Raw genomic sequence first — 21,886 nt, forward strand, 5'->3', positions numbered from 1 at the left:
CGTAGAATAAACAGTGCAGGCAATGGTGATCCGGCTCAGGAAGCAGCAGTTTATGGATGACTGGTGCTCATAAATTGGCCAGAGTGCAATGCAGAATCTCGCAAGAGGACGGCCAATTGTGAATAATGACCACACAGAGAGTGACTGGCAAGGCCTGGTCAGTGAGGTGAGTACTACATTCATGCATCTCAAAATGAACTACTGTGACTGAGAAGTTAGGTTTAGCTGTGCGGTAAAACTGCTGCACCTCTAAAAGGTGATCTGTGGTTGAGCAGCTTTTCAGAAGCATTTGACAGGCACCACTGCGCCGCAAATGCACGTGGTTGCAGACAGTGTGACCCTATACGCTTGATTGGGTTGTGGAGGTATTGCTCTTTAAATGTGACGTGGAGATCATTTTTGCCTCACCCACGAAACACAGCATCATGGCTGCAGAATGTGAACGCCCCCATCCGCTGCCCTTGCAGCTTAAGGGGAGGGCGGTTGGCGGCAATAAGAACACAGCTCAACTATGTGTTTTTACTGCCCCCCAACTGCAAATCGAAATGAGCCCTTATAGTACTGCCAGCAAACACAACAAAGGCAGACTTTACGTGCAAATACAGTTTACAAAATAAAATATTGGATGTATTTATTCCCTCCTAGGTTTTGGCCCTGTGCAGTCTAGAAGCAGTGATGGTGAACCTTGGCACCCCAGATGTTTTGGAACTACATTTCCCATGATGCTCAACTACACTGCAGAGTGCATGAGCATCATGGGAAATGTAGTTCCAAAACATCTGGGGTGCCAAGGTTCGCCATCACTGGTCTAGAAGAAATGATCCCAACATCCAAACTGTAGGCTGGCTTTGTGTTAGTCCCCATTCACACCAAGGGCGTTTTGCAGGTGAAAGGGGTCTTAGAGAATGACATTAAAGACCTCCAATAAGCATTAAGTGTACATTAGCGATGGTGCATTTACTGGCCCATTTCATAATCTAAAAATGGATGTGAGCTGCAGACAGATTGAAACAAACACACTTGCTTCTTGTAGTGCATACAATTTGTATAATATAGAACTGAATATGCAGCCACATCTACTGTACATACACTGTTTGTGTTCACAGGTAGAAAACAAAAGCTATCAATCTTTGCCATACGTATGTAGATTAACATTTGCTAACTTTGGTCTGCCAACTGTTATGGAACCACACATTCCAGCATGCCCTGTAATGTCGCATACACACGACCGGACTTTCCAACAGACTAGGTCCGACGATCTTCCCAACTGACTTTTCAGCGGACTTTCTGAACGAACAGACTTGGCCACACACAATCACACCAAAGTCCGATGGATTTGAACGTGATGACGTACGACCGGACCAGAATAAGGAAGTTCATAGCCAGTAGCCAATAGCTGCCCTAGCGTCGGTTTTCGTCCATCGGACTAGCATACAGACAAACAGATTTTTCGACCGGACTCGAGTCCGTCAGAAAGATTTGAGACGTGTTCTAAATCTAAAGTCCGTCTGATTTTTCCACAGCAAAGGTCCGATGGAGCCCACACACGATCGAATTGTCAGACGGATTCGTTCCGTCGGACCTTTGCTGTCAAAAAGTCCGGCCGTGTGTACGCAGCATTAGCCTGTAGATAGCAGCATTGCTAAGAACCACCTTTTGGAAATGTTTTTCTAAACTGAACATATATATTATATTTATATTTTAATATAATATAATAAAAATAAAAATAAAGAAATGATTGATATTCATTAATACATTATGAAATGTATCTTTTAACCACTTGCCTACTGGGCACTTCCACCCCCCTCCTGCCCAAGCCAATCTTTAGCTTTCAGCGGTGTCACACTTTGAATGACAATTGAGTGGTCATGCATCACTTTACCTATATGAAATTTTTATAATTTTTTTTTCACACACATAGAGCTTTCTTTTGGTGGCATTTAATCACCACTGCATTTTTTTATTTTTGCTAAACAAACGAAAAAAGACCAAAAATTTTGAAAAAAAAATATTTTGGTAGTTTTTTATAAAATTTTGAAAACAGGTAATGTTTCTCCTGAACTGATGTGCACTGATGAGGCTGCACTGATGAGCACTGATAGGTGGCACTGATGAGGCGGCACTGGTAGACACTGATGAGGCTGCACTGATGGGCACTGATAGGTGGCACTGATGGGCATTGATAGGTAACCCTGATGGGCACTAGTAGGCAGCACTGATAGGTGACACTGATGAGGAGACACTTATGAGCACTGATTGGCAACACTGATGAGCACTGATTGGCAGCACTGGTGCGCACTGATGAGGCGGCACACGGGAGGTGGCACTGATGAGGCTGCACTGAGAGGTGGCACTGATGGGCACTGATAGTTGGTACTGGTGGGCTCTGATAGGCAGCACTGAAGGGCACTGATAGGTAGCACTGATAGGTGGTGCCGATGGGCATTGATAGGCAGAACTGATGGGCACTGATAGGCATTGGTAGGTGACACTGATGGGCACTGATAGGCAGCACCGATAGGTGATACTGATGAGGAGGCACTGATTGGCACTGATTGCCAGCACTGATGGGCACTGACAGCACTGATTTACACTGATTGGCAGCACTTGTGGGCACTGATAGGCAGCACTGGTGGGCATTGATAGACAGCACCAGTGGGCACTGTTGGGACTGCACTGATAATCAGGACACAGATAATTAGTGCCCTGATTATCAGTGCTGATGCCCCTTTAACACAAGTCGGTTATTATCTCTCTTCTCTCCTCACGCCGTTAGCATGAGGAAAAAAAAAGCCGATAACCAGCTTGTGTTTACATCCGTGATCAGCTGTCATTGGACACAGCTGATCACGTGGTAAAGGGCCGCTGTAATTGGCCCTGTACCCCGATCTGTGATCAGCTGTGTCCGAAGGACGCGTCGATCACAGAGCGTGCCGCCTGCGCGCCCCTTGCAATGCGATCATGGGAGGAAGTCAATAAATGCCCTCCTGGAAATGTAAACCCATGCTGTAGCCGTCATTCGGGCTACAGCGGGAAGGGGTTAAATGCAATTAGTGTGATTACTTAAATTTAAAGTAGAGCTTTTTTTTTATTTTGGATAGGGTAGGAGAGGGTTATAACCCCTGTAAAGTTTATTTTTTGCCATCTTTGTCCCATTGGGAAAATTTACCTTCAGTTCCTGTCCCACAGCGGAAACAGAAAATGATAGGAAATACCCACAAATTAAGGGAATCTCTTGGGCCACCCAGGTCACCAGAACTAGTGTCACTATTGGAAGATTTCCCCTCTATTACTTTTCTGGGGACAACCCAAAATTTAGGGTTTTCTTCTACTATATAGGACAAATAGAGAGGGTGAAACTCCTTAACAGACGCACAGACATCAATAACAACTGACAAGTGTTCTAATCAGTCCTAGCATACGGATATATAGGGTTGCCGCCTGTCCGGGATTCACCCGGACAGTTCAAGTTTTGAATCATGTGCCTGGGTTTCAGACTGCCTGATACCCGGACAGATTAATCAGCCCGGACTGTGGCTCTCAGGCAGGGTTTCTTAATGCAGTTTTAAGCCAAGAGTATCTATTAAACTCTCTCTCACACTGCTCATACCCAGTACTGACAGTCCCCCCCCCCCCCGCACATATTGGAGAGGAGAGAGAGCGGATCTGCTCCTCTTCCTCCTCCCACCCCTCTTCTCCTGTGTCTTTCCACCGGCACTCCAATCCCAGACAGTACTGTACTGTGATTCTCCCAGTGTTGTGCAAGGGAATGTGGGCAAGAAATTTGAAGTCCAGCAGCTGCAACTACCTCCTGGATGAAAGATGCTTATGTCCGATGTAAAGGGAAATGCTGCAGGTTCAGATGTAAAGGGGAACTCTGCAGATTCAGATGTAAAGGGGAACTCTGCAGATTCACATGTAAAGGGGAAACTCTGCGGATTCAGATGTAAAGGGGAACTCTGCAGATTCAGATGTAAAGGGGAACTCTGCAGATTCAGATGTAAAGATTCAGATGTAAAGAGGAACTCTGCTGATTCAGATGTAAAGGAGGAACTCTGCTGATTCAGATGTAAAGGAGGAATTCTGCTGATTCGGATGTAAGGGGTGAACTCCGCAGATTCAGATGTAAAGGAGGAACTCTGCAGATTCAGATGTAAGGGGAACTCTGTGTATTCAGATCTAAAGGGGAACTCTGTGGACTTTGATGTAAGGGAGGACTATTGTGATTAAAATCCATATGATTTTTTTTTTTTCTTTTACAGAAAACTCCATATGATGTAACACCAAATATAGTATATGTATAGTGTATACTACTAAAAAAAATTGACGTGCAATGCTAAAATGTTTGTGTTTGGCTTAAAGAAAGTTTTCAACCCTACTGATATAGGATATTTTATTGAGAAATCATTCTGAAAAGCGCCCCCCCCCTAGTATTTTATCCATGGCAATCTTGAGTATGGGCAGTTGATTTACTTCCTGGAATTCACCTGCTCTTAGCTCAGGCATGCAGACGGGGGGGTGGGGTTTAGCTGAGATAAATGAAAAAAATGTCCATGGAGACTCCTGGGATGTATGACATATTTTTTTTATATAAACAAGTAAATATAATATACTTTCCTAGCTATTTAGTAATGTTAGCAGCATAAGGATAAAAAATTGTTAATGTTGGTAATTAAATAAATAAAATAAATACATTTTTTGTTCTGCAAATTATCCAATAACACTAACATTATGTTCCTATACAAAGCATTATGAAGTAGAAAAATAAAGAAAGGTTAGAAATGTGTATATACAGTAAAAACAAAAATATAAAAATCCTCAAAAAATAAAAAGCTAAGGGGGTGGGGGATTTATAAACTGGATCGTTTTTTTTTTAGAACACTTTTTTTTTAACACAAGCAGATTTTCTGTAATTGACATTATGCAGATCAAAGACTCAGTCTGCAGATCAGCACCAAACAGAAATGATTGTAATAACTGTAACATTGTAACAATGTATTCATGAATAAATCCTTTGTTCAGGCAAAGGTGCTGCAGAAGGGCCCAGCTGTCACTTCTACAATTAGTCTAGGTTCACATACTGTATGTGCAGATACAGTGCCTTGAAAAATTATTCATACCCCTTGAAATTTTCCACATTTTGTCATGTGTCACATAATTATGAAGCTGAAGGAAAATTATGAATGGTTTTCAATTTTTTTTTACAAATAAATATTTGAAAAGTGTGGTGTGCATTTGTATTCAGCCCCCATTATTCTGATACCCCTAACTAAAATCTAGTGGAACCAATTGCCTTCAGAAGTCACCTAGTTAGTAAAAAGAGTTCACATGTGTGTAATTTAATCTCAGTTTAGCACTGCCCCCTCCGGTAATGCATGTTCTCCTGTGCAGCCATGACCCTGTGAACGCTCTGGTCTCTCTGACACTCTAGGTTCAGACATATTGTGTTTACCTTTAAATAACACACAGACACAAAGCAAGTAGTTTCAACTCACTTTAATTCTCTTATTTGAGATTAGAGGATTAAATCAAGGATTAGTCAGCCAAATCCTGGTTGCAGCCAAGCCTAGGTTGAAATAATGCTTGCAGCAATAACAGTTAGTAATGGCAAATGAATGATAACAATATACACAGTCACAATAGCTTGAGAAAGCTATTAATGGAAATTAGGAAATGTTTCTGCCTTAAAGAAGAACCCCGGGCTGGCCTATAAGACCTTTAATCCTAATGAGAGATAATGTACTATAGTTACCAGTAAAATGTCCCCTTTCAGAACAATCAACAATAATGTCCTAAAAGACCAGCAAAGAAGGAGGTCATAGAACAAAGTTTCTTGATTGTAGCAAAGTGGAGATAAACTAGACAAGATAGCTGATCCTGGTTTATAGCAATACTATTTGCAATCCAAGTGAGTGTCGCCTGTGCACAGTGTTTAGAGCATGGTATTTAACAAAGCAGTGGGATCTGTGGGCATAAACCCCCTCACCAATCCTGATTGACCTTGACAGCGTCCCAGAGGGATAATCAAACAATTCTTCTTACAGCAGATGGGCAGAGATGGCGATCAGTCTGCTAACTCAGTGAACCGGCTGGTTCTGTGATGTTCAGTGCTGCTGCAGGGCGTCCTTCTGCACGCGGACAATGGCTGGACTCGCTGGGGCTGACCTGTAGGCTGTATAGGCCGCAATCTCCTCACACAGCGGCGGAGTGATGCTCGCGTAATGGGATCAAGAAAGCAAGAGAGCGTGGGCATGGGCCTTTTCAGCCGATCCCTTTATAGTCTCTCTCACAATACTCCTGTGGAGCAGATGGTCTGCTCGGAGATGTAGTCCATAGTCAGTTCTGCAATTCAGCAATGTCTAACCAGAAGACTACAGCTCCCACAATGCTTTTCTCTGTGCTTAGAAGGTGATGTGACCAGAAGAAAACCATTGTTGAAAGAAAGCCATAAGAAGTCCCGTTTGCAGTGTGTGAGAAGCCATGTGGGGGACACAGCATACATGTGGAAAAAGGTGCTCTGGTCAGATGAGACCAAAATTTTACTTTTTGGCTTAAAAGAAAAACGCTATGTGTGGTGGAAAACTAACACTGCACATCACCCTGAACACACCATCCCCATTTTGAAACATGGTGGTGTCAGCACCATGTTGTAGGGATGCTTTTCTTCACCGGGGACAGGGAAGCTGGTCAGAGTTGATGGGAAGATGGATGGAGCCAAATACAGGGCAATCTTAGAAGAAAACCTGTTAAAGCAGGAGTAAACCCGCCGACTTTTTTTTTACACCTGCAAGGGAAAAGGCATAATGAGCTAGTATGCACTGCGTGCGCACGGGAGTTTTCTTCCCGGCGAGGTCTGGCATCTGCTGGACTTTCACCCGAGAATCCCCTGTGTGCATGCGCCGCTGAAGTCAGTGGCTCATTGCAAGGGGAATATCTCCTAAACCTTATTATAGGCTTACCTGTAGGTTAAAGGCAAAAATTGGACTATACAACCGCTTTAAGAGACTGCAATAGATTTGAGACTGGGGTGGAGGTTCACCTTCCAGCAGGACAACTACCCTAAACATACTGCCAAAGCTACAATGGAATTGTTTAGATCAAAGCATATTCATGTGTTAGAATGGCCCAGTCAAAGTCCAGACCTAAATCCAATTGAGAATCTGTGGCAAGACTTGAAAATTGCTGTTCACAGACACTCTCTGTTCAATCTGACAGAACTAGAGCGATTTTGCAAAGAATGGGCAGAAATTTCACTCTCTAGATGTGCAAAGCTGGTAGAGACATCCCCAAAAAGACTTGCAGCTGTAATTGCAGCAAAAGGTGGTTCTACAAAGTAATGACTCAGGGGGGCTGAATACAAATGCACCCCACACTTTCCACATATTTATTTGTAAAAAAATGTGAAAACCATTTCACAATTATGTGCCACTTTGTGTTGGTCTATCACATAAAGGCCAAATAAAATACATTTATGCCCTGTACACACGGTCGGACTTTCCGGCGACAAAATCTGTCGGATTTTTTAGACTGATTTTGACCAAAACTTGTCTAGCATACACACAGTTGCACAAAGTTTTCAGAAAATCCAATCGTTCTGAACGCGGTGACATAGAACACATACGACAGGACTATAAACAGACCAGTAGCCAATAGCTTTTGTCTCGTAAAATATACTGAGCATGTGTGGCACTTTGTCTGTTGGAATTGTCACGCGATTGGAATTTAAACAATCTGATTTTGTTGTCGGAAAATTTTAGATCCAGCTCTCAAACTTTGTGTGTTGGAAATTCCGATGGAAAAAGTCAGGTGGAGCCCACACACGATCGGATTTTCCAACAACACGATCGCACATTTTTCGTCAGAAAGTCCAACCGTGAGCACAGGGCATTACAATACTTTGGTTGTAACATGCTAAAATGTGAAAAATGTCAGGAGGGTGTGAATACTTTTTCAAGGTACGCACATCACATGTAGAGCAGCCTATTCATTTCAATGGGCTGCCCAATCCACGAGAAACATGAGGAAAGAACTTCCTGAGCCTTTAGTAAAACTGTACCGCACTGAACCACGCGGTGCTGTGGTACCATGGGTTTTGGGGCACGCAAAAACTTGTCATGTTTGCAGATGCCTGGGGGTGCCATTGACAATTAATGGCACCACCGCACATCTGCTAAAGTGCAGCACGTTTCCCTCTGTGTCAGGAGAGCACTCAATGTTGCATGCCTTCCTGGCATGCAGTAGTGTGAACCTACCCAGACATAAACCTATGTGCATGGGGAAGAAGAGGAGCGCATGTTTATGTAAATTCAGCCACCGAAAAGAAATTGACAACGTCACGTTCAGTGGCTGCTACAGACCACTACCTCCGGACCTGCAGTATTGTGAAATCCGATGATGTGGTCTGCATCAGAACTGACATGCATTACTAGCAGTTTCTGAACAGAAGCAAATATCTGCTCTCGGAGATGTTCTGCTGGCAATGATGAAGGTTTGAGGGATGCCAATAGCAAGGAGTTGACAGAAGGTAACCTTGAGAGCTGCCAAATATTGGGCAAATGAAAAGGGCATATTCAAGGTGGAGGATCCTGAGAAAGGGGGTTTCTACACCACCAAAATGTCTCTGCTCCTCTCTTTTTTCACCAGAGCCTGTCTCTGCTCTCTGTCTCATAATTCTATTCTGGGTACTAAGCTGTAATTGCAGCAAAAGGTGGTTCTATGAAGTATTGACTTGGGGCTGAATACAAATGCACGCCACACTTTTCACATACCGTATTTATCGGCGTATAGCACGCACCGGCGTATAACACGCACCCCAAGTTTAGGAGGGAATTTTGTGGAAAAAACTTTTAGGAGGGAAATTTAAGGAAAAAAAACTTACATTTAAATGCCCATCAATGCAGCCTTATCAGTGTCCATCTGAAGCTTCGTCAGCGTCATTTGCAGCCTTGTCATGCAGCCTGTCCGCATTGCAGCGTTGTCATGCAGCCTGTCCTCATTGCAGCCTGTCCTCATTGCAGCCTGTCCCTGTCCTCATTGCAGCCTGTCCTCATTGCAGCCTGTCCCTGTCCTCATTGCAGCCTGTCCCTGTCCTCATTGCAGCCTGTCCCTGTCCTCATTGCAGCCTGCCCGTCTTAGTGCATTGAGCGCTTATGTTTTTAAAAATGGCGCCGCCGAGATGTCCCGTGAAGTTCTTGGCGGCTTTCGGCCGCTCTCGGACCTTCTTGGCGGCTTTCGGCCGCTCTCGGACCTTCTCTGCGGCTTTCGGCCGCTCTCGGAACTTCTCTGCGGCTTTCGGCCGCTCTCGGAACTTCTCGGCGGCTTTCGGAACTTCTCGGCGGCTTTCGGCCGCTCTCGGACCTCGGCGGCTTTCGGTCCGAGAGCGGCCGAAAGCCGCGAGAAGGTCCGAGAGCGGCCGAAAGCCGCCAAGAAGTTCCGAGAGTGGCCGAAAGCCACCGAGAAGTTCCGAGAGCGGCCGAAAACCGCGAGAAGGGCTCTGGGGCGGCTTTCAGCCACCCAGAGCCCAAAAAATTGTGCTGAAATCGCGGAGTATCGGCGTATAACACGCACCCGCGATTTTCCCCTGATTTTAAGGGGAAAAAAGTGCCTGTTATACGCCGATAAATACGGTATTTATTTGTAAAAAAAATTGAAAACCATTTATCATTTTCCTTCCACTTCACAATTATGTGCCACTTTGTGTTGGTTTATCACATAAAATCCCAATAAAATACATTTATGTTTTTGGTTGCAACATGAAAAATTGTGGAAAATTTGAAGGGGCATGAATACTTTTTCAAGGCACTGTATGTGCATGCGTGTCAGTCCAGTCATTTGATTGGGCTGCTGTACCCGTGAGAAATACGGCGGGAAAAATTCCTGACCCTTTTTTAAAATGCGCTGCATGGAATCACGTGTCGCTATTTCACCCTGTGGCTTCGCACACTGTATGTGCATGCGTGTCAGTCCAGTCATTTGATTGGGCTGCTGTACCCGTGAGAAATACGGCGGGAAAAATTCCTGACCCTTTTTTAAAATGCGCTGCATGGAATCACGTGTCGCTATTTCATCCTGTGGCTTCGCACACTGTAAAACATAAGGCTGGGTTCACACATGTCCGGCTACGGTTTGCAGTCTGGAGTCCAATGCGTTTCTTTTCACTGGTTCAGGTGAGACCCAGGTGCAAATTTTTACCTAAATTCACACCTGAACTGGACCCAAAAAACACACAGGACCCTTTTTCAAACTGCACCGCAGCCCCCCCGGACATGTGTGAACCGGATCCATTAAAAGACATTCACATTCACATGTTATACGAATTGGATGCAGTTAAAAATGCATCGAATTCCAGTATATGTGAAACCAGCCTAATGCTGTTTCCTATGCATGGGAGTGTCGTTGTGATATAATGTCACCACTGTGCATCGGCTAACGAGCAGCGCATTTTGCCTGTGGGCCAGGAACACACGATTATGTGTGCAGGGGCCCATCTGTCAGTTCTACAATTACACTTTACAGAAGTGTTTTAAGACCCAAAAGGCCAAATAAAACCTCCATGTCATGGTAATGCACATGTTCCTGCAATGGACGGCAACACACGTGACATGTGTCATTGTTTTGTGGTCAGGGGTAGGGATGAGCCGAACACCCCCCGGTTCGGTTCGCACCAGAACTTGCGAACGACCCCCGCGTTCGGTACGAACGTTAGAACCCCATTGAAGTCTATGGGACTCGAACGTTCGAATGGGAAAGTGCTAATTTTAACGGCTAATATGCAAGATAGTGTCCTAAAAAGGGTTTGGCGACCTGCCTTCTGCCTCAGGGGACATGGGTCACTGCAAAAAAAAGTTTTAAAAACTACCGTTTTGGTGGGAGCACTGATTTTAATGACGATTAAAGTGAAAAAAAAAAAGTGAAATATTCCTTTAAATATGGTGCCTGGTGGGTGTCTGTAGTATGCCTGTGAAGTGCCACGTGTTTCCCGTGTTTAGAACAGTCCCTGCACAAAATGACATTAAGCGGAAATAACACCATTTAAAACTGCTTGCGGTTTTAATGTTATATCTGGTTCCTGCAATATGGTTGAAAATCATTCAGAAAAATGGCATGGGTAGCCCTCCCTGCCCATTACCAGCCTATTTGGGTCTTGTACGCATATTAAGGGGAACCCTGTACCCATATTAAAAAAAGGAAATGCGTGTGGCCCCCAGGCCCTATATACTCAGAACAGAAGTATACAGGCGGTGCAAACAAGACAGGGACTGTGTAGGTTTGTTGTGTTAAGTTGAATCTGTTTGTAATTTTCAACTGGTACATTTTTAAAGTGTAGCTCCAGTCAAAAAAAATATTTTTAAGCTTTTTGGAAAACATAGGGAAGGGTTATCACCCCTGTATAATTTGTTTTGTCGTCCATCTTTTTTCATCTCACTTGCTGTTGTCTCCTTCCGTTTGCAAGTAGGAGATGTTTGTAAGTTGGATGTTTGAAAGTAGGGGCCTGCCCTATATGCTCTGCAGAAATGGCGGAACAAGATGTTGGTTTTGCAACAACATTGTAAGCCCTCAAAGTGACTCTTGGTGGGCGCTGGAGCGCCCTGCTGTGAACGATTATATCAAGAATTGTAATTACATGCCATTGTTGAACAGTGGTAGAAAAATTGACCTTTGGTGGTTGTGGTGCTGGTGCCACAACACTATAAGTCCTCACAGTTACTCTGGGTGGGCACAGGAAGGGGCCCTCCTGTGAAATATTATATCAAGAATTGTAATTACATGTCCCTGTTAAACAGGGGCAGAAAAATTGGGCCTTAGGCACTGGTGCCATCACACTGCAACCTCTGCCATACACTCTAGTTTTATTGCAGGAATTAGCCCTGCTGCAAAGCATTGCATCAAAAATTGTACTTAAACGCCCCTGTTAAACAGGGGCAGAAAAATTGGGCCTTAGGCACTGGTGCCATCACACTGCAACCTCTGCCATACACTCTAGTTTTATTGCAGGAATTAGCCCTGCTGCAAAGCATTGCATCAAAAATTGTACTTAAACGCCCCTGTTAAACAGGGGCAGAAAAATTGGGCCTTAGGCACTGGTGCCATCACACTGCAACCTCTGCCATACACTCTAGTTTTATTGCAGGAATTAGCCCTGCTGCAAAGCATTGCATCAAAAATTGTACTTAAACGCCCCTGTTAAACAGGGGCAGAAAAATTGGGCCTTAGGCACTGGTGCCATCACACTGCAACCTCTGCCATACACTCTAGTTTTATTGCAGGAATTAGCCCTGCTGCAAAGCATTGCATCAAAAATTGTACTTAAACGCCCCTGTTAAACAGGGGCAGAAAAATTGGGCCTTAGGCACTGGTGCCATCACACTGCAACCTCTGCCATACACTCTAGTTTTATTGCAGGAATTAGCCCTGCTGCAAAGCATTGCATCAAAAATTGTACTTAAACGCCCCTGTTAAACAGGGGCAGAAAAATTGGGCCTTAGGCACTGGTGCCATCACACTGCAACCTATGCCATACACTCTAGTTTTATTGCAGGAATTAGCCCTGCTGCAAAGCATTGCATCAAAAATTGTACTTAAACGCCCCTGTTAAACAGGGGCAGAAAAATTGGGCCTTAGGCACTGGTGCCATCACACTGCAACCTCTGCCATACACTCTAGTTTTATTGCAGGAATTAGCCCTGCTGCAAAGCATTGCATCAAAAATTGTACTTAAACGCCCCTGTTAAACAGGGGCAGAAAAATTGGGCCTTAGGCACTGGTGCCATCACACTGCAACCTCTGCCATATACTCTAGTTTTATTGCAGGAATTAGCCCTGCTGCAAAGCATTGCATCAAAAATTGTACTTAAACGCCCCTGTTAAACAGGGGCAGAAAAATTGGGCCTTAGGCACTGGTGCCATCACACTGCAACCTCTGCCATATACTCTAGTTTTATTGCAGGAATTAGCCCTGCTGCAAAGCATTGCATCAAAAATTGTACTTAAACGCCCCTGTTAAACAGGGGCAGAAAAATTGGGCCTTAGGCACTGGTGCCATCCCACTGCAACCTCTGCCATATACTCTAGTTTTATTGCAGGAATTAGCCCTGCTGCAAAGCATTGCATCAAAAATTGTACTTAAACGCCCCTGTTAAACAGGGGCAGAAAAATTGGGCCTTAGGCACTGGTGCCATCACACTGCAACCTCTGCCATACACTCTAGTTTTATTGCAGGAATTAGCCCTGCTGCAAAGCATTGCATCAAAAATTGTACTTAAACGCCCCTGTTAAACAGGGGCAGAAAAATTGGGCCTTAGGCACTGGTGCCATCACACTGCAACCTCTGCCATACACTCTAGTTTTATTGCAGGAATTAGCCCTGCTGCAAAGCATTGCATCAAAAATTGTACTTAAACGCCCCTGTTAAACAGGGGCAGAAAAATTGGGCTGCTGGCATCACCCAGAACCAAAAATGTTCTTCCAACATATCAGCGGAGGAGGAAGAGGATAGACAATCAACATAACAGGACAGTCACTCAGCATCAGCATAGGCAGTCTTGAAGGGATGTGGTATTTCAAAAAAAATTATTCGGTTACATCAGCTTCAGGTGCTTGGTAGCTGTGGGTGATCCAAGACTGATTCATCTTGATGAAGGTCAGTCGATCAACTGATTCGGTGGACAGGCGTACCCTGTGATCGGTAACGAAGCCACCAGCAGCACTGAAGGTGCGTTCCGAAAGAACGCTGGATGCAGGACAGGCCAGTAGCTCAATTGCATACTGTGCAAGCTCTGGCCAGTGATCCATCCTCAAGACCCAGTAAGCCAGAGGATTTTCAGTGGGAAAGGTGTCCAAGTCTGACCTTGCCCCTAGGTATTCCTGCACCATGTAAATTAGACGCTGGCGATGGGTGCTGGAACCAATCATACCTTGGGGCTGCGGACTAAAAAATTGTCTGAAAGCATCAGTCAGACGGCCACCTTCTCCACCGCTCCTTCTGACTGATGCCTCAGCAACACGTTGTCCAGGACCAGGAGTTTGTGACCTCCCAGTCTCTGGGAACGCGTTGCACAGAGCTTTCTGCAAGGCCTCCCGGAGATGTCTCATCCTCTGCTCCCTCTGCGATGGCAAGATAAGGTCGGCAACCTTACCCTTGTACCGTGGATCAAGGAGAGTGGCCAGCCAGTAATGGTCCCTCTCCTTGATCCGAAGAATACGAGGATCCTTCCGCAGGCTTTGCAGGATCAGGGAGGCCATGCAGCGTAGGTTAGCTGAGGCATTCGGTCCGGAGTCCTCTGGGTCACTAAGGACAACATGATCCGCAGCTACCTCCTCCCAGCCACGTACAAGTCCACGTGTTTCTTGGGACTGTAAATCATCCCTATAAGACTGCTGCTGCTGATGCTGAGTGCCAGCCTCCACCTCCATGCTGACACAATCATCCTCCTCCTCCTCTTCCTCCTCCTCACCCTCTTCCTGTGTGATGGGTGGCACAGCAGGAACACTGTCTGGATAAAGGGGGCCTTGAGAGGCAAGGAAGTCCTCCTCTTCCTGCCTCTGTTCTGCCTCAAGTGCCCTGTCCATTATTCCACGCAGCGTATGCTCCAAGAGGTGGACAAGAGGTATAGTGTCACTGATGCATGCACTGTCACTGCTCACCATCCTTGTGGCCTCCTCAAACGGTGACAGGACAGTGCATGCATCCCTGATCATGCCCCACTGGCGTGGTGAGAAAAAACCAAGCTCCCCGACCCTGTCCTGGTGCCGTAGTCGCACAGGTACTCATTGATGGCCCTCTGCTGCGTGTGCAGCCGCTGCAGCATGGCCAATGTTGAGTTCCATCTGGTGGGCATGTCACATATAAGGCGGTTCTTGGGCAGGTTCAACTCCTTTTGGAGCTCAGCCAGCCGAGCACAGGCATTAAATGATCGGCGGAAATGCACACAGACTCTCCTGGCCTGTTTCAGGACATCCTGTAAGCCGGGGTACCTGCCCAAGAACCGCTGCACCACCAGGTTAAGGACGTGAGCTACACAGGGCACATGGGTCAGTTGTCCCTGTCGGAGGGCGGAGAGGAGGTTGGTGCCATTGTCGCAAACCACCATTCCTGGCTTAAGCTGGCGTGGCGTCAACCACCTCTCGGCCTGCCCCTGCAGAGCTGACAAAACATCCGCCCCAGTGTGGCTCCTGTCCCCCAAACAAACCAGCGCAAGCACGGCATGGCATCGTTTTGCCTGCGTACTTGCGTAGCCCCTGCAACGCCTACGGAGCACCGCTGGTTCTGAGGACAGAGCACTGGAAGAGGCCATGGAGGAAGAAGAAGAGGAGGGGGTGGAGGAGAGAGGTGTGTCACAACCAATAGTAGCATTTTGGAGGCGTGGTGGCGGAACAACCTCCAACACTACTGCACCTTGTCCTGTATCCTTCCCAGCAGCCAGGAGAGTGACCCAATGGGCCGTGAAAGACAGGTAACGTCCCTGTCCATGCCTGCTGGACCATGAGTCAGCGGTAATATGCACCTTACCGCTGACCGCCCTGTCCAGCGAGGCAAGGACATTGCCTTCCACATGCCGGTAGAGAGCCGGAATCGCCTTCCGTGAGAAAAAGTGGCGTTTGGGGACCTGCCACTGAGGAACCGCACATTGTACAAACTCACGGAAGGGGGCCGAGTCTACCAACTGAAAAGGCAGCAGTTGAAGTGCTAGCAATTTAGCCAAGCTAGCATTCAACCGCTGGGCATGTGGATGGCTGGGAGTAAATTTCTTCCGCCGGTCCAGCAGCTGGGGCAGGGACATTTGTCTGCTATAATCGGACGTGGATGTACCACTAGCAGAGTTCCCGGAAGCACTTGGCTGTGACACACCTAATTCTACACCTTCATTCCTCTCAGAGCAGGTTTCAGAGAGGACTGAAGGTCTAGTGGGGTTGGAGATGCCAGCTGATGAGGAGCAAGGAGAGGTCCGCTTTGTTCTTTGGTGTGGGTCTTTGAGGTATGCTTGCCAACGAGCTGCATGGCAGGTCAACATATGTCTGGTCAAGCATGTGGTGCCCAAGCGGCTGATGTTTTGGCCACGTGAGATACGCTTGAGACATATGTTGCAAATAGCAGCGGTGCGATCTGATGCACTCGTCTCAAAAAAGGCCCACACCAAAGAACTTTTAGAATAACGCGCAGAGGAAGCGCTCTGCGCAGAGGAAGCGCTCTGCGCAGGCGGAGCTCTGCGGTGTGATTCAGTCGGTGTGCTGCCCCTAAGCTGGCCCCCGGAGGGCATCCTGCCTCGTTGGACATGTGCCTCCTCCTCCTCCTCCTCCTCCTCCCACCTTCCAGGCACCCACGTGGAGTCAGTGCCCTCATCATCCCCTCCCTCTTCATCGCTGTAGCAAACCTGGCAGTATGCTGCAGCTTGTGGAACATGACTGCCAGATTGCTGTCCTTCTTGAGCATCCCCTCTCTCTGTGCTCACGCTACTGCCTTCTTCTAGCTGAGTGTCATCATCAGAGCCCACCAAACACTGGGCATCCTCCTGGAGCATGTACCCAACACTGTGCTCAAAGAGTTCAGGAGACTCCTCAGGAGGACGTGGTGGGTCTAGGGAAGGAGTCACTGATGATGACATTGAGAGGAGGGACGACGATGTGTTGGCAGCTGCTTTTCTACTACCCTGAGACTGGGTGAGAGAGGATGAGGAGGATGAAGAGGGCTTGGTCATCCACTCTACCAAGTCGTTGGCATGTTGCGGTTCAACATGTCCAGCTGCAGAAAAGAAGGACAAGCATGTCCCATGGCCACGTGCTGATGACAATGCACCGCGTCCACGACCAGCACTGTTGTCTCTAGACACAGAGCCTGCTTGCCCTCTTTTATCGGCTCGCGCCTGTCTGCCTCTCCTTGCTGGCCTTCCAGACATGGTAATGGCCTGAAGGGAGTTGGGTAAAACAGTAGTTGGGTAGTTTATATTGTGCTGGAGGCACACAACACCCACTAACTCCTGCAGATGCCTTTTTTATAGAACAGCAGAGTTAAAGGGGTATATACAGATGTATACTGTGCTGTGCTGGAGGCACACACAACTTCCAATAACTCCCGCAGATGCCAATCGGGCCCAAATAGAGAACAGCTATGTAGGTGGATAATAGCGGTATGTACTGGGTACAGAGCAGGCACACAGCACGCACTATCTCCTGAGTGACACTACTGACTGCAAGCTCTATTGTTAAAGATGGACCACTAGCTATACAGGTGAGGTGAATATCACGGTGTATACTGCGGTCAGGGCACGCAGACAATAACAAGAAAACAGCAGAGTTAAAGGGGTATATACAGATGTATACTGTGCTGTGCTGGAGGCGCACACAACTTCCAATAACTCCCGCAGATGCCAATCGGGCCCAAATAGAGAACAGCTATGTAGGTGGATAATAGCGGTATGTACTGGGTACAGAGCAGGCACACAGCACGCACTATCTCCTGAGTGACACTACTGACTGCAAGCTCTATTGTTAAAGATGGACCACTAGCTATATAGGTGAGGTGAATATCACGGTGTATACTGCGGTCAGGGCACGCAGACAATAACCAGAAAACAGCAGAGTTAAAGGGGTATATACAGATGTATACTGTGCTGTGCTGGAGGCACACACAACTTCCAATAACTCCCGCAGATGCCAATCGGGCCCAAATAGAGAACAGCTATGTAGGTGGATAATAGCGGTATGTACTGGGTACAGAGCAGGCACACAGCACGCACTATCTCCTGAGTGACACTACTGACTGCAAGCTCTATTGTTAAAGATGGACCACTAGCTATATAGGTGAGGTGAATATCACGGTGTATACTGCGGTCAGGGCACGCAGACAATAACAAGAAAACAGCAGAGTTAAAGGGGTATATACAGATGTATACTGTGCTGTGCTGGAAGCACACACAACTTCCAATAACTCCCGCAGATGCCAATCGGGCCCAAATAGAGAACAGCTATGTAGGTGGATAATAGCGGTATGTACTGGGTACAGAGCAGGCACACAGCACGCACTATCTCCTGAGTGACACTACTGACTGCAAGCTCTATTGTTAAAGATGGACCACTAGCTATATAGGTGAGGTGAATATCACGGTGTATACTGCGGTCAGGGCACGCAGACAATAACAAGAAAACAGCAGAGTTAAAGGGGTATATACAGATGTATACTGTGCTGTGCTGGAGGCACACACAACTTCCAATAACTCCCGCAGATGCCAATCGGGCCCAAATAGAGAACAGCTATGTAGGTGGATAATAGCGGTATGTACTGGGTACAGAGCAGGCACACATCACGCACTATCTCCTGAGTGACACTGCTGACTGCAAGCTCTATTGTTAAAGATGGACCACTAGCTATATAGGTGAGGTGAATATCACGGTGTATACTGCGGTCAGGGCACGCAGACAATAACAAGAAAACAGCAGAGTTAAAGGGGTATATACAGATGTATACTGTGCTGTGCTGGAAGCACACACAACTTCCAATAACTCCCGCAGATGCCAATCGGGCCCAAATAGAGAACAGCTATGTAGGTGGATAATAGCGGTATGTACTGGGTACAGAGCAGGCACACAGCACGCACTATCTCCTGAGTGACACTACTGACTGCAAGCTCTATTGTTAAAGATGGACCACTAGCTATATAGGTGAGGTGAATATCACGGTGTATACTGCGGTCAGGGCACGCAGACAATAACAAGAAAACAGCAGAGTTAAAGGGGTATATACAGATGTATACTGTGCTGTGCTGGAGGCACACACAACTTCCAATAACTCCCGCAGATGCCAATCGGGCCCAAATAGAGAACAGCTATGTAGGTGGATAATAGCGGTATGTACTGGGTACAGAGCAGGCACACATCACGCACTATCTCCTGAGTGACACTGCTGACTGCAAGCTCTATTGTTAAAGATGGACCACTAGCTATATAGGTGAGGTGAATATCACGGTGTATACTGCGGTCAGGGCACGCAGACAATAACCAGAAAACAGCAGAGTTAAAGGGGTATATACAGATGTATACTGTGCTGTGCTGGAGGCACACACAACTTCCAATAACTCCCGCAGATGCCAATCGGGCCCAAATAGAGAACAGCTATGTAGGTGGATAATAGCGTATGTACTGGGTACAGAGCAGGCACACAGCACGCACTATCTCCTGAGTGACACTACTGACTGCAAGCTCTATTGTTAAAGATGGACCACTAGCTATATAGGTGAGGTGAATATCACGGTGTATACTGCGGTCAGGGCACGCAGACAATAACCAGAAAACAGCAGAGTTAAAGGGGTATATACAGATGTATACTGTGCTGTGCTGGAGGCACACACAACTTCCAATAACTCCCGCAGATGCCAATCGGGCCCAAATAGAGAACAGCTATGTAGGTGGATAATAGCGGTATGTACTGGGTACAGAGCAGGCACACAGCACGCACTATCTCCTGAGTGACACTACTGACTGCAAGCTCTATTGTTAAAGATGGACCACTAGCTATACAGGTGAGGTGAATATCACGGTGTATACTGCGGTCAGGGCACGCAGACAATAACAAGAAAACAGCAGAGTTAAAGGGGTATATACAGATGTATACTGTGCTGTGCTGGAGGCGCACACAACTTCCAATAACTCCCGCAGATGCCAATCGGGCCCAAATAGAGAACAGCTATGTAGGTGGATAATAGCGGTATGTACTGGGTACAGAGCAGGCACACAGCACGCACTATCTCCTGAGTGACACTACTGACTGCAAGCTCTATTGTTAAAGATGGACCACTAGCTATATAGGTGAGGTGAATATCACGGTGTATACTGCGGTCAGGGCACGCAGACAATAACCAGAAAACAGCAGAGTTAAAGGGGTATATACAGATGTATACTGTGCTGTGCTGGAGGCACACACAACTTCCAATAACTCCAGCAAATGACAATCGGGCTCAAATAGAGAACAGCTATGTAGGTGTATATAGTGGTATGTACTGGGTACAGAGCACGCAGACAGCACGCACTAACACTACTGACTGCAAGCTCTATTATTAAAGCTAGATCACTAGCTATATAGGTGAGGTGAATATAGTGGTGTATACTGCGGTCAGGGCACAGACAGTAACCACTACACAAGAGCAAAATAGTAAATCAGCCAAAAACGATTGGTGTGTAACTGTGTTGAAGGTACACAGAACACCCACTGCTTCAGATGCTAACAAACACTACACGAGGCCGCCTGAAAGTCAGCTTTATATAGTGTGGGGCGTGCACTACACAGCCTGAGCTATGATTGGCCACAGGCAGGATGCCTGTGGCCAACCATTGCTCTCCTCGCTACTGGCGCTGCGATTGGCCAAGCATGCGGGGTCACAGTGCATGCTTGGCCAATCGTGAGACAGCAATGCATTGCGCCATCGCAATGCATTGTGGGCCACACGAATTTTGCCGCGAACGGCCCAAACGTTCGGAATTCGGCGAACGCACGAACGACCGATGTTCGAGTCGAACATGCGTTCGACTCGAACACGAAGCTCATCCCTAGTCAGGGGTGTTCCGCCAGTGAGGCAAACTGGGGCAACCGCTTCAGGTGTCACTAAGGACAGAGTGTCTATACAGCACATTTTGATCTCACTGCAGCTCGGTAATGTTGCCCAAAATACACAGGGCAGCATTACTGAGCTGGTTTCTCCCTTCCTGACACTGGGTGCTGCTTGTATATGCAGGTGAAATGGAATGTGATTTTAGAGCATCCCCAGTTTGCTCTACCTGAGGCTGACTGTTCTTCATGTCCTACACCCCAAGGTATGCCACTCTTTGCTAATGTATATTTTAAAGAGAAGCAGTGGTGGCTGGTGCTCCAAATTTTTGGGTGGGCTCAAACAAACTGAAAAATTCTGAAACAAATCCCCATCAATTGCAGTTTCACTGTGCCATCAATTGCCGCCACTGTGCCCATCAATTGCCACCACTGTACCATCAAACACAGCCACTGTGCTCATTAATTGCCTCCACTGTGCCATCAAATGCAGCCACTGTGCCCATCAATTGCCGCCACTGTACCATCAAACGCAGCCAATGTGCTCATTAATTGCCTCCACTGTGCCATCAAGTGCAGCCACTGTGCCCATCAAACGCAGCCACTGTGCCCATCAAACGCAGCCACTGTGCCCATCAAATGCAGCCTCTGTGCCATATCAAATGCTCCCAATGTGCTATCAAATGCTGCCATTGTGCCATCAAATGTGGCCACTAGGGATGAGCTCAGGCGTGTTCGCATGGAACCCGTGCAGAGCCCGCCAGGAAGTCGGCGCAGTGCTGCGCTAATCACAGGCAGTGAGACATTGCCCGATCTCTGCAGCCGCACATCGGGGCAATGTCTCACTGCCTGTGATTAGCGCAGCGCTGCGCCGACTTCCTGGCGGGCTCTGCACGGGTTCCATGCGAACACGCCTGAGCTCATCCCTAGTGGCCACTGTGCCCCATCAAATACAGCTACTGTGCCCATCTTATGCAGCCACTTTGCCCCATCAAATGCAGCAACTGTGCAGCATTGAATGCAGCCAGTGTGCCCATCATATGCAGCCAGTGTGCCCATCAAATGCAGCCACTGTGCCCATTAAATGCAGCCTCACTGTGCCCCATCAAACGCAGCCACATACCTGTCATTTGTACTTACCCTGTCTTGGTGGCCGTGGGATAGCTCCTCAATGTCTTCTCCTGTCCTCTCTTCCCGTCCTCTGCTATGATTGGACACCTCATAGGTGTCCAATCACAGCGACTGTCATTTCAGCCAATCAGGTGACGGGTAACAGATCCGAGCACTTGATTGGCGGAGCGGCGGTTTAGTGCATAGCTCCCAACTGTCCCTGATTTTGAGGGACTGTCCCTG

General features: G+C 47.0%; 1 protein-coding gene across 2 annotated transcripts in view; it reads left to right on the forward strand.

Annotated features, from left to right (window-relative positions):
- Positions 1-21,886, forward strand: part of CCDC149 (coiled-coil domain containing 149) — a 145,225-nt gene continuing 123,339 nt past the window's right edge. For both annotated transcript variants that reach the window (XM_077477692.1, XM_077477694.1), the window contains exon 1: positions 1-166. In XM_077477692.1, coding sequence (XP_077333818.1) covers positions 89-166 — 78 coding nt within the window. In that variant the 5' untranslated portion in view covers positions 1-88. The remainder of the gene's footprint in view (positions 167-21,886) is intronic.

The sequence above is a fragment of the Lithobates pipiens genome, unplaced genomic scaffold (assembly GCF_037356315.1).
Source record: "Lithobates pipiens isolate NorthernLeopardFrog02 unplaced genomic scaffold, aLitPip1_a1.2 Scaffold_13, whole genome shotgun sequence".
NCBI lineage: Eukaryota > Metazoa > Chordata > Amphibia > Anura > Ranidae > Lithobates > Lithobates pipiens.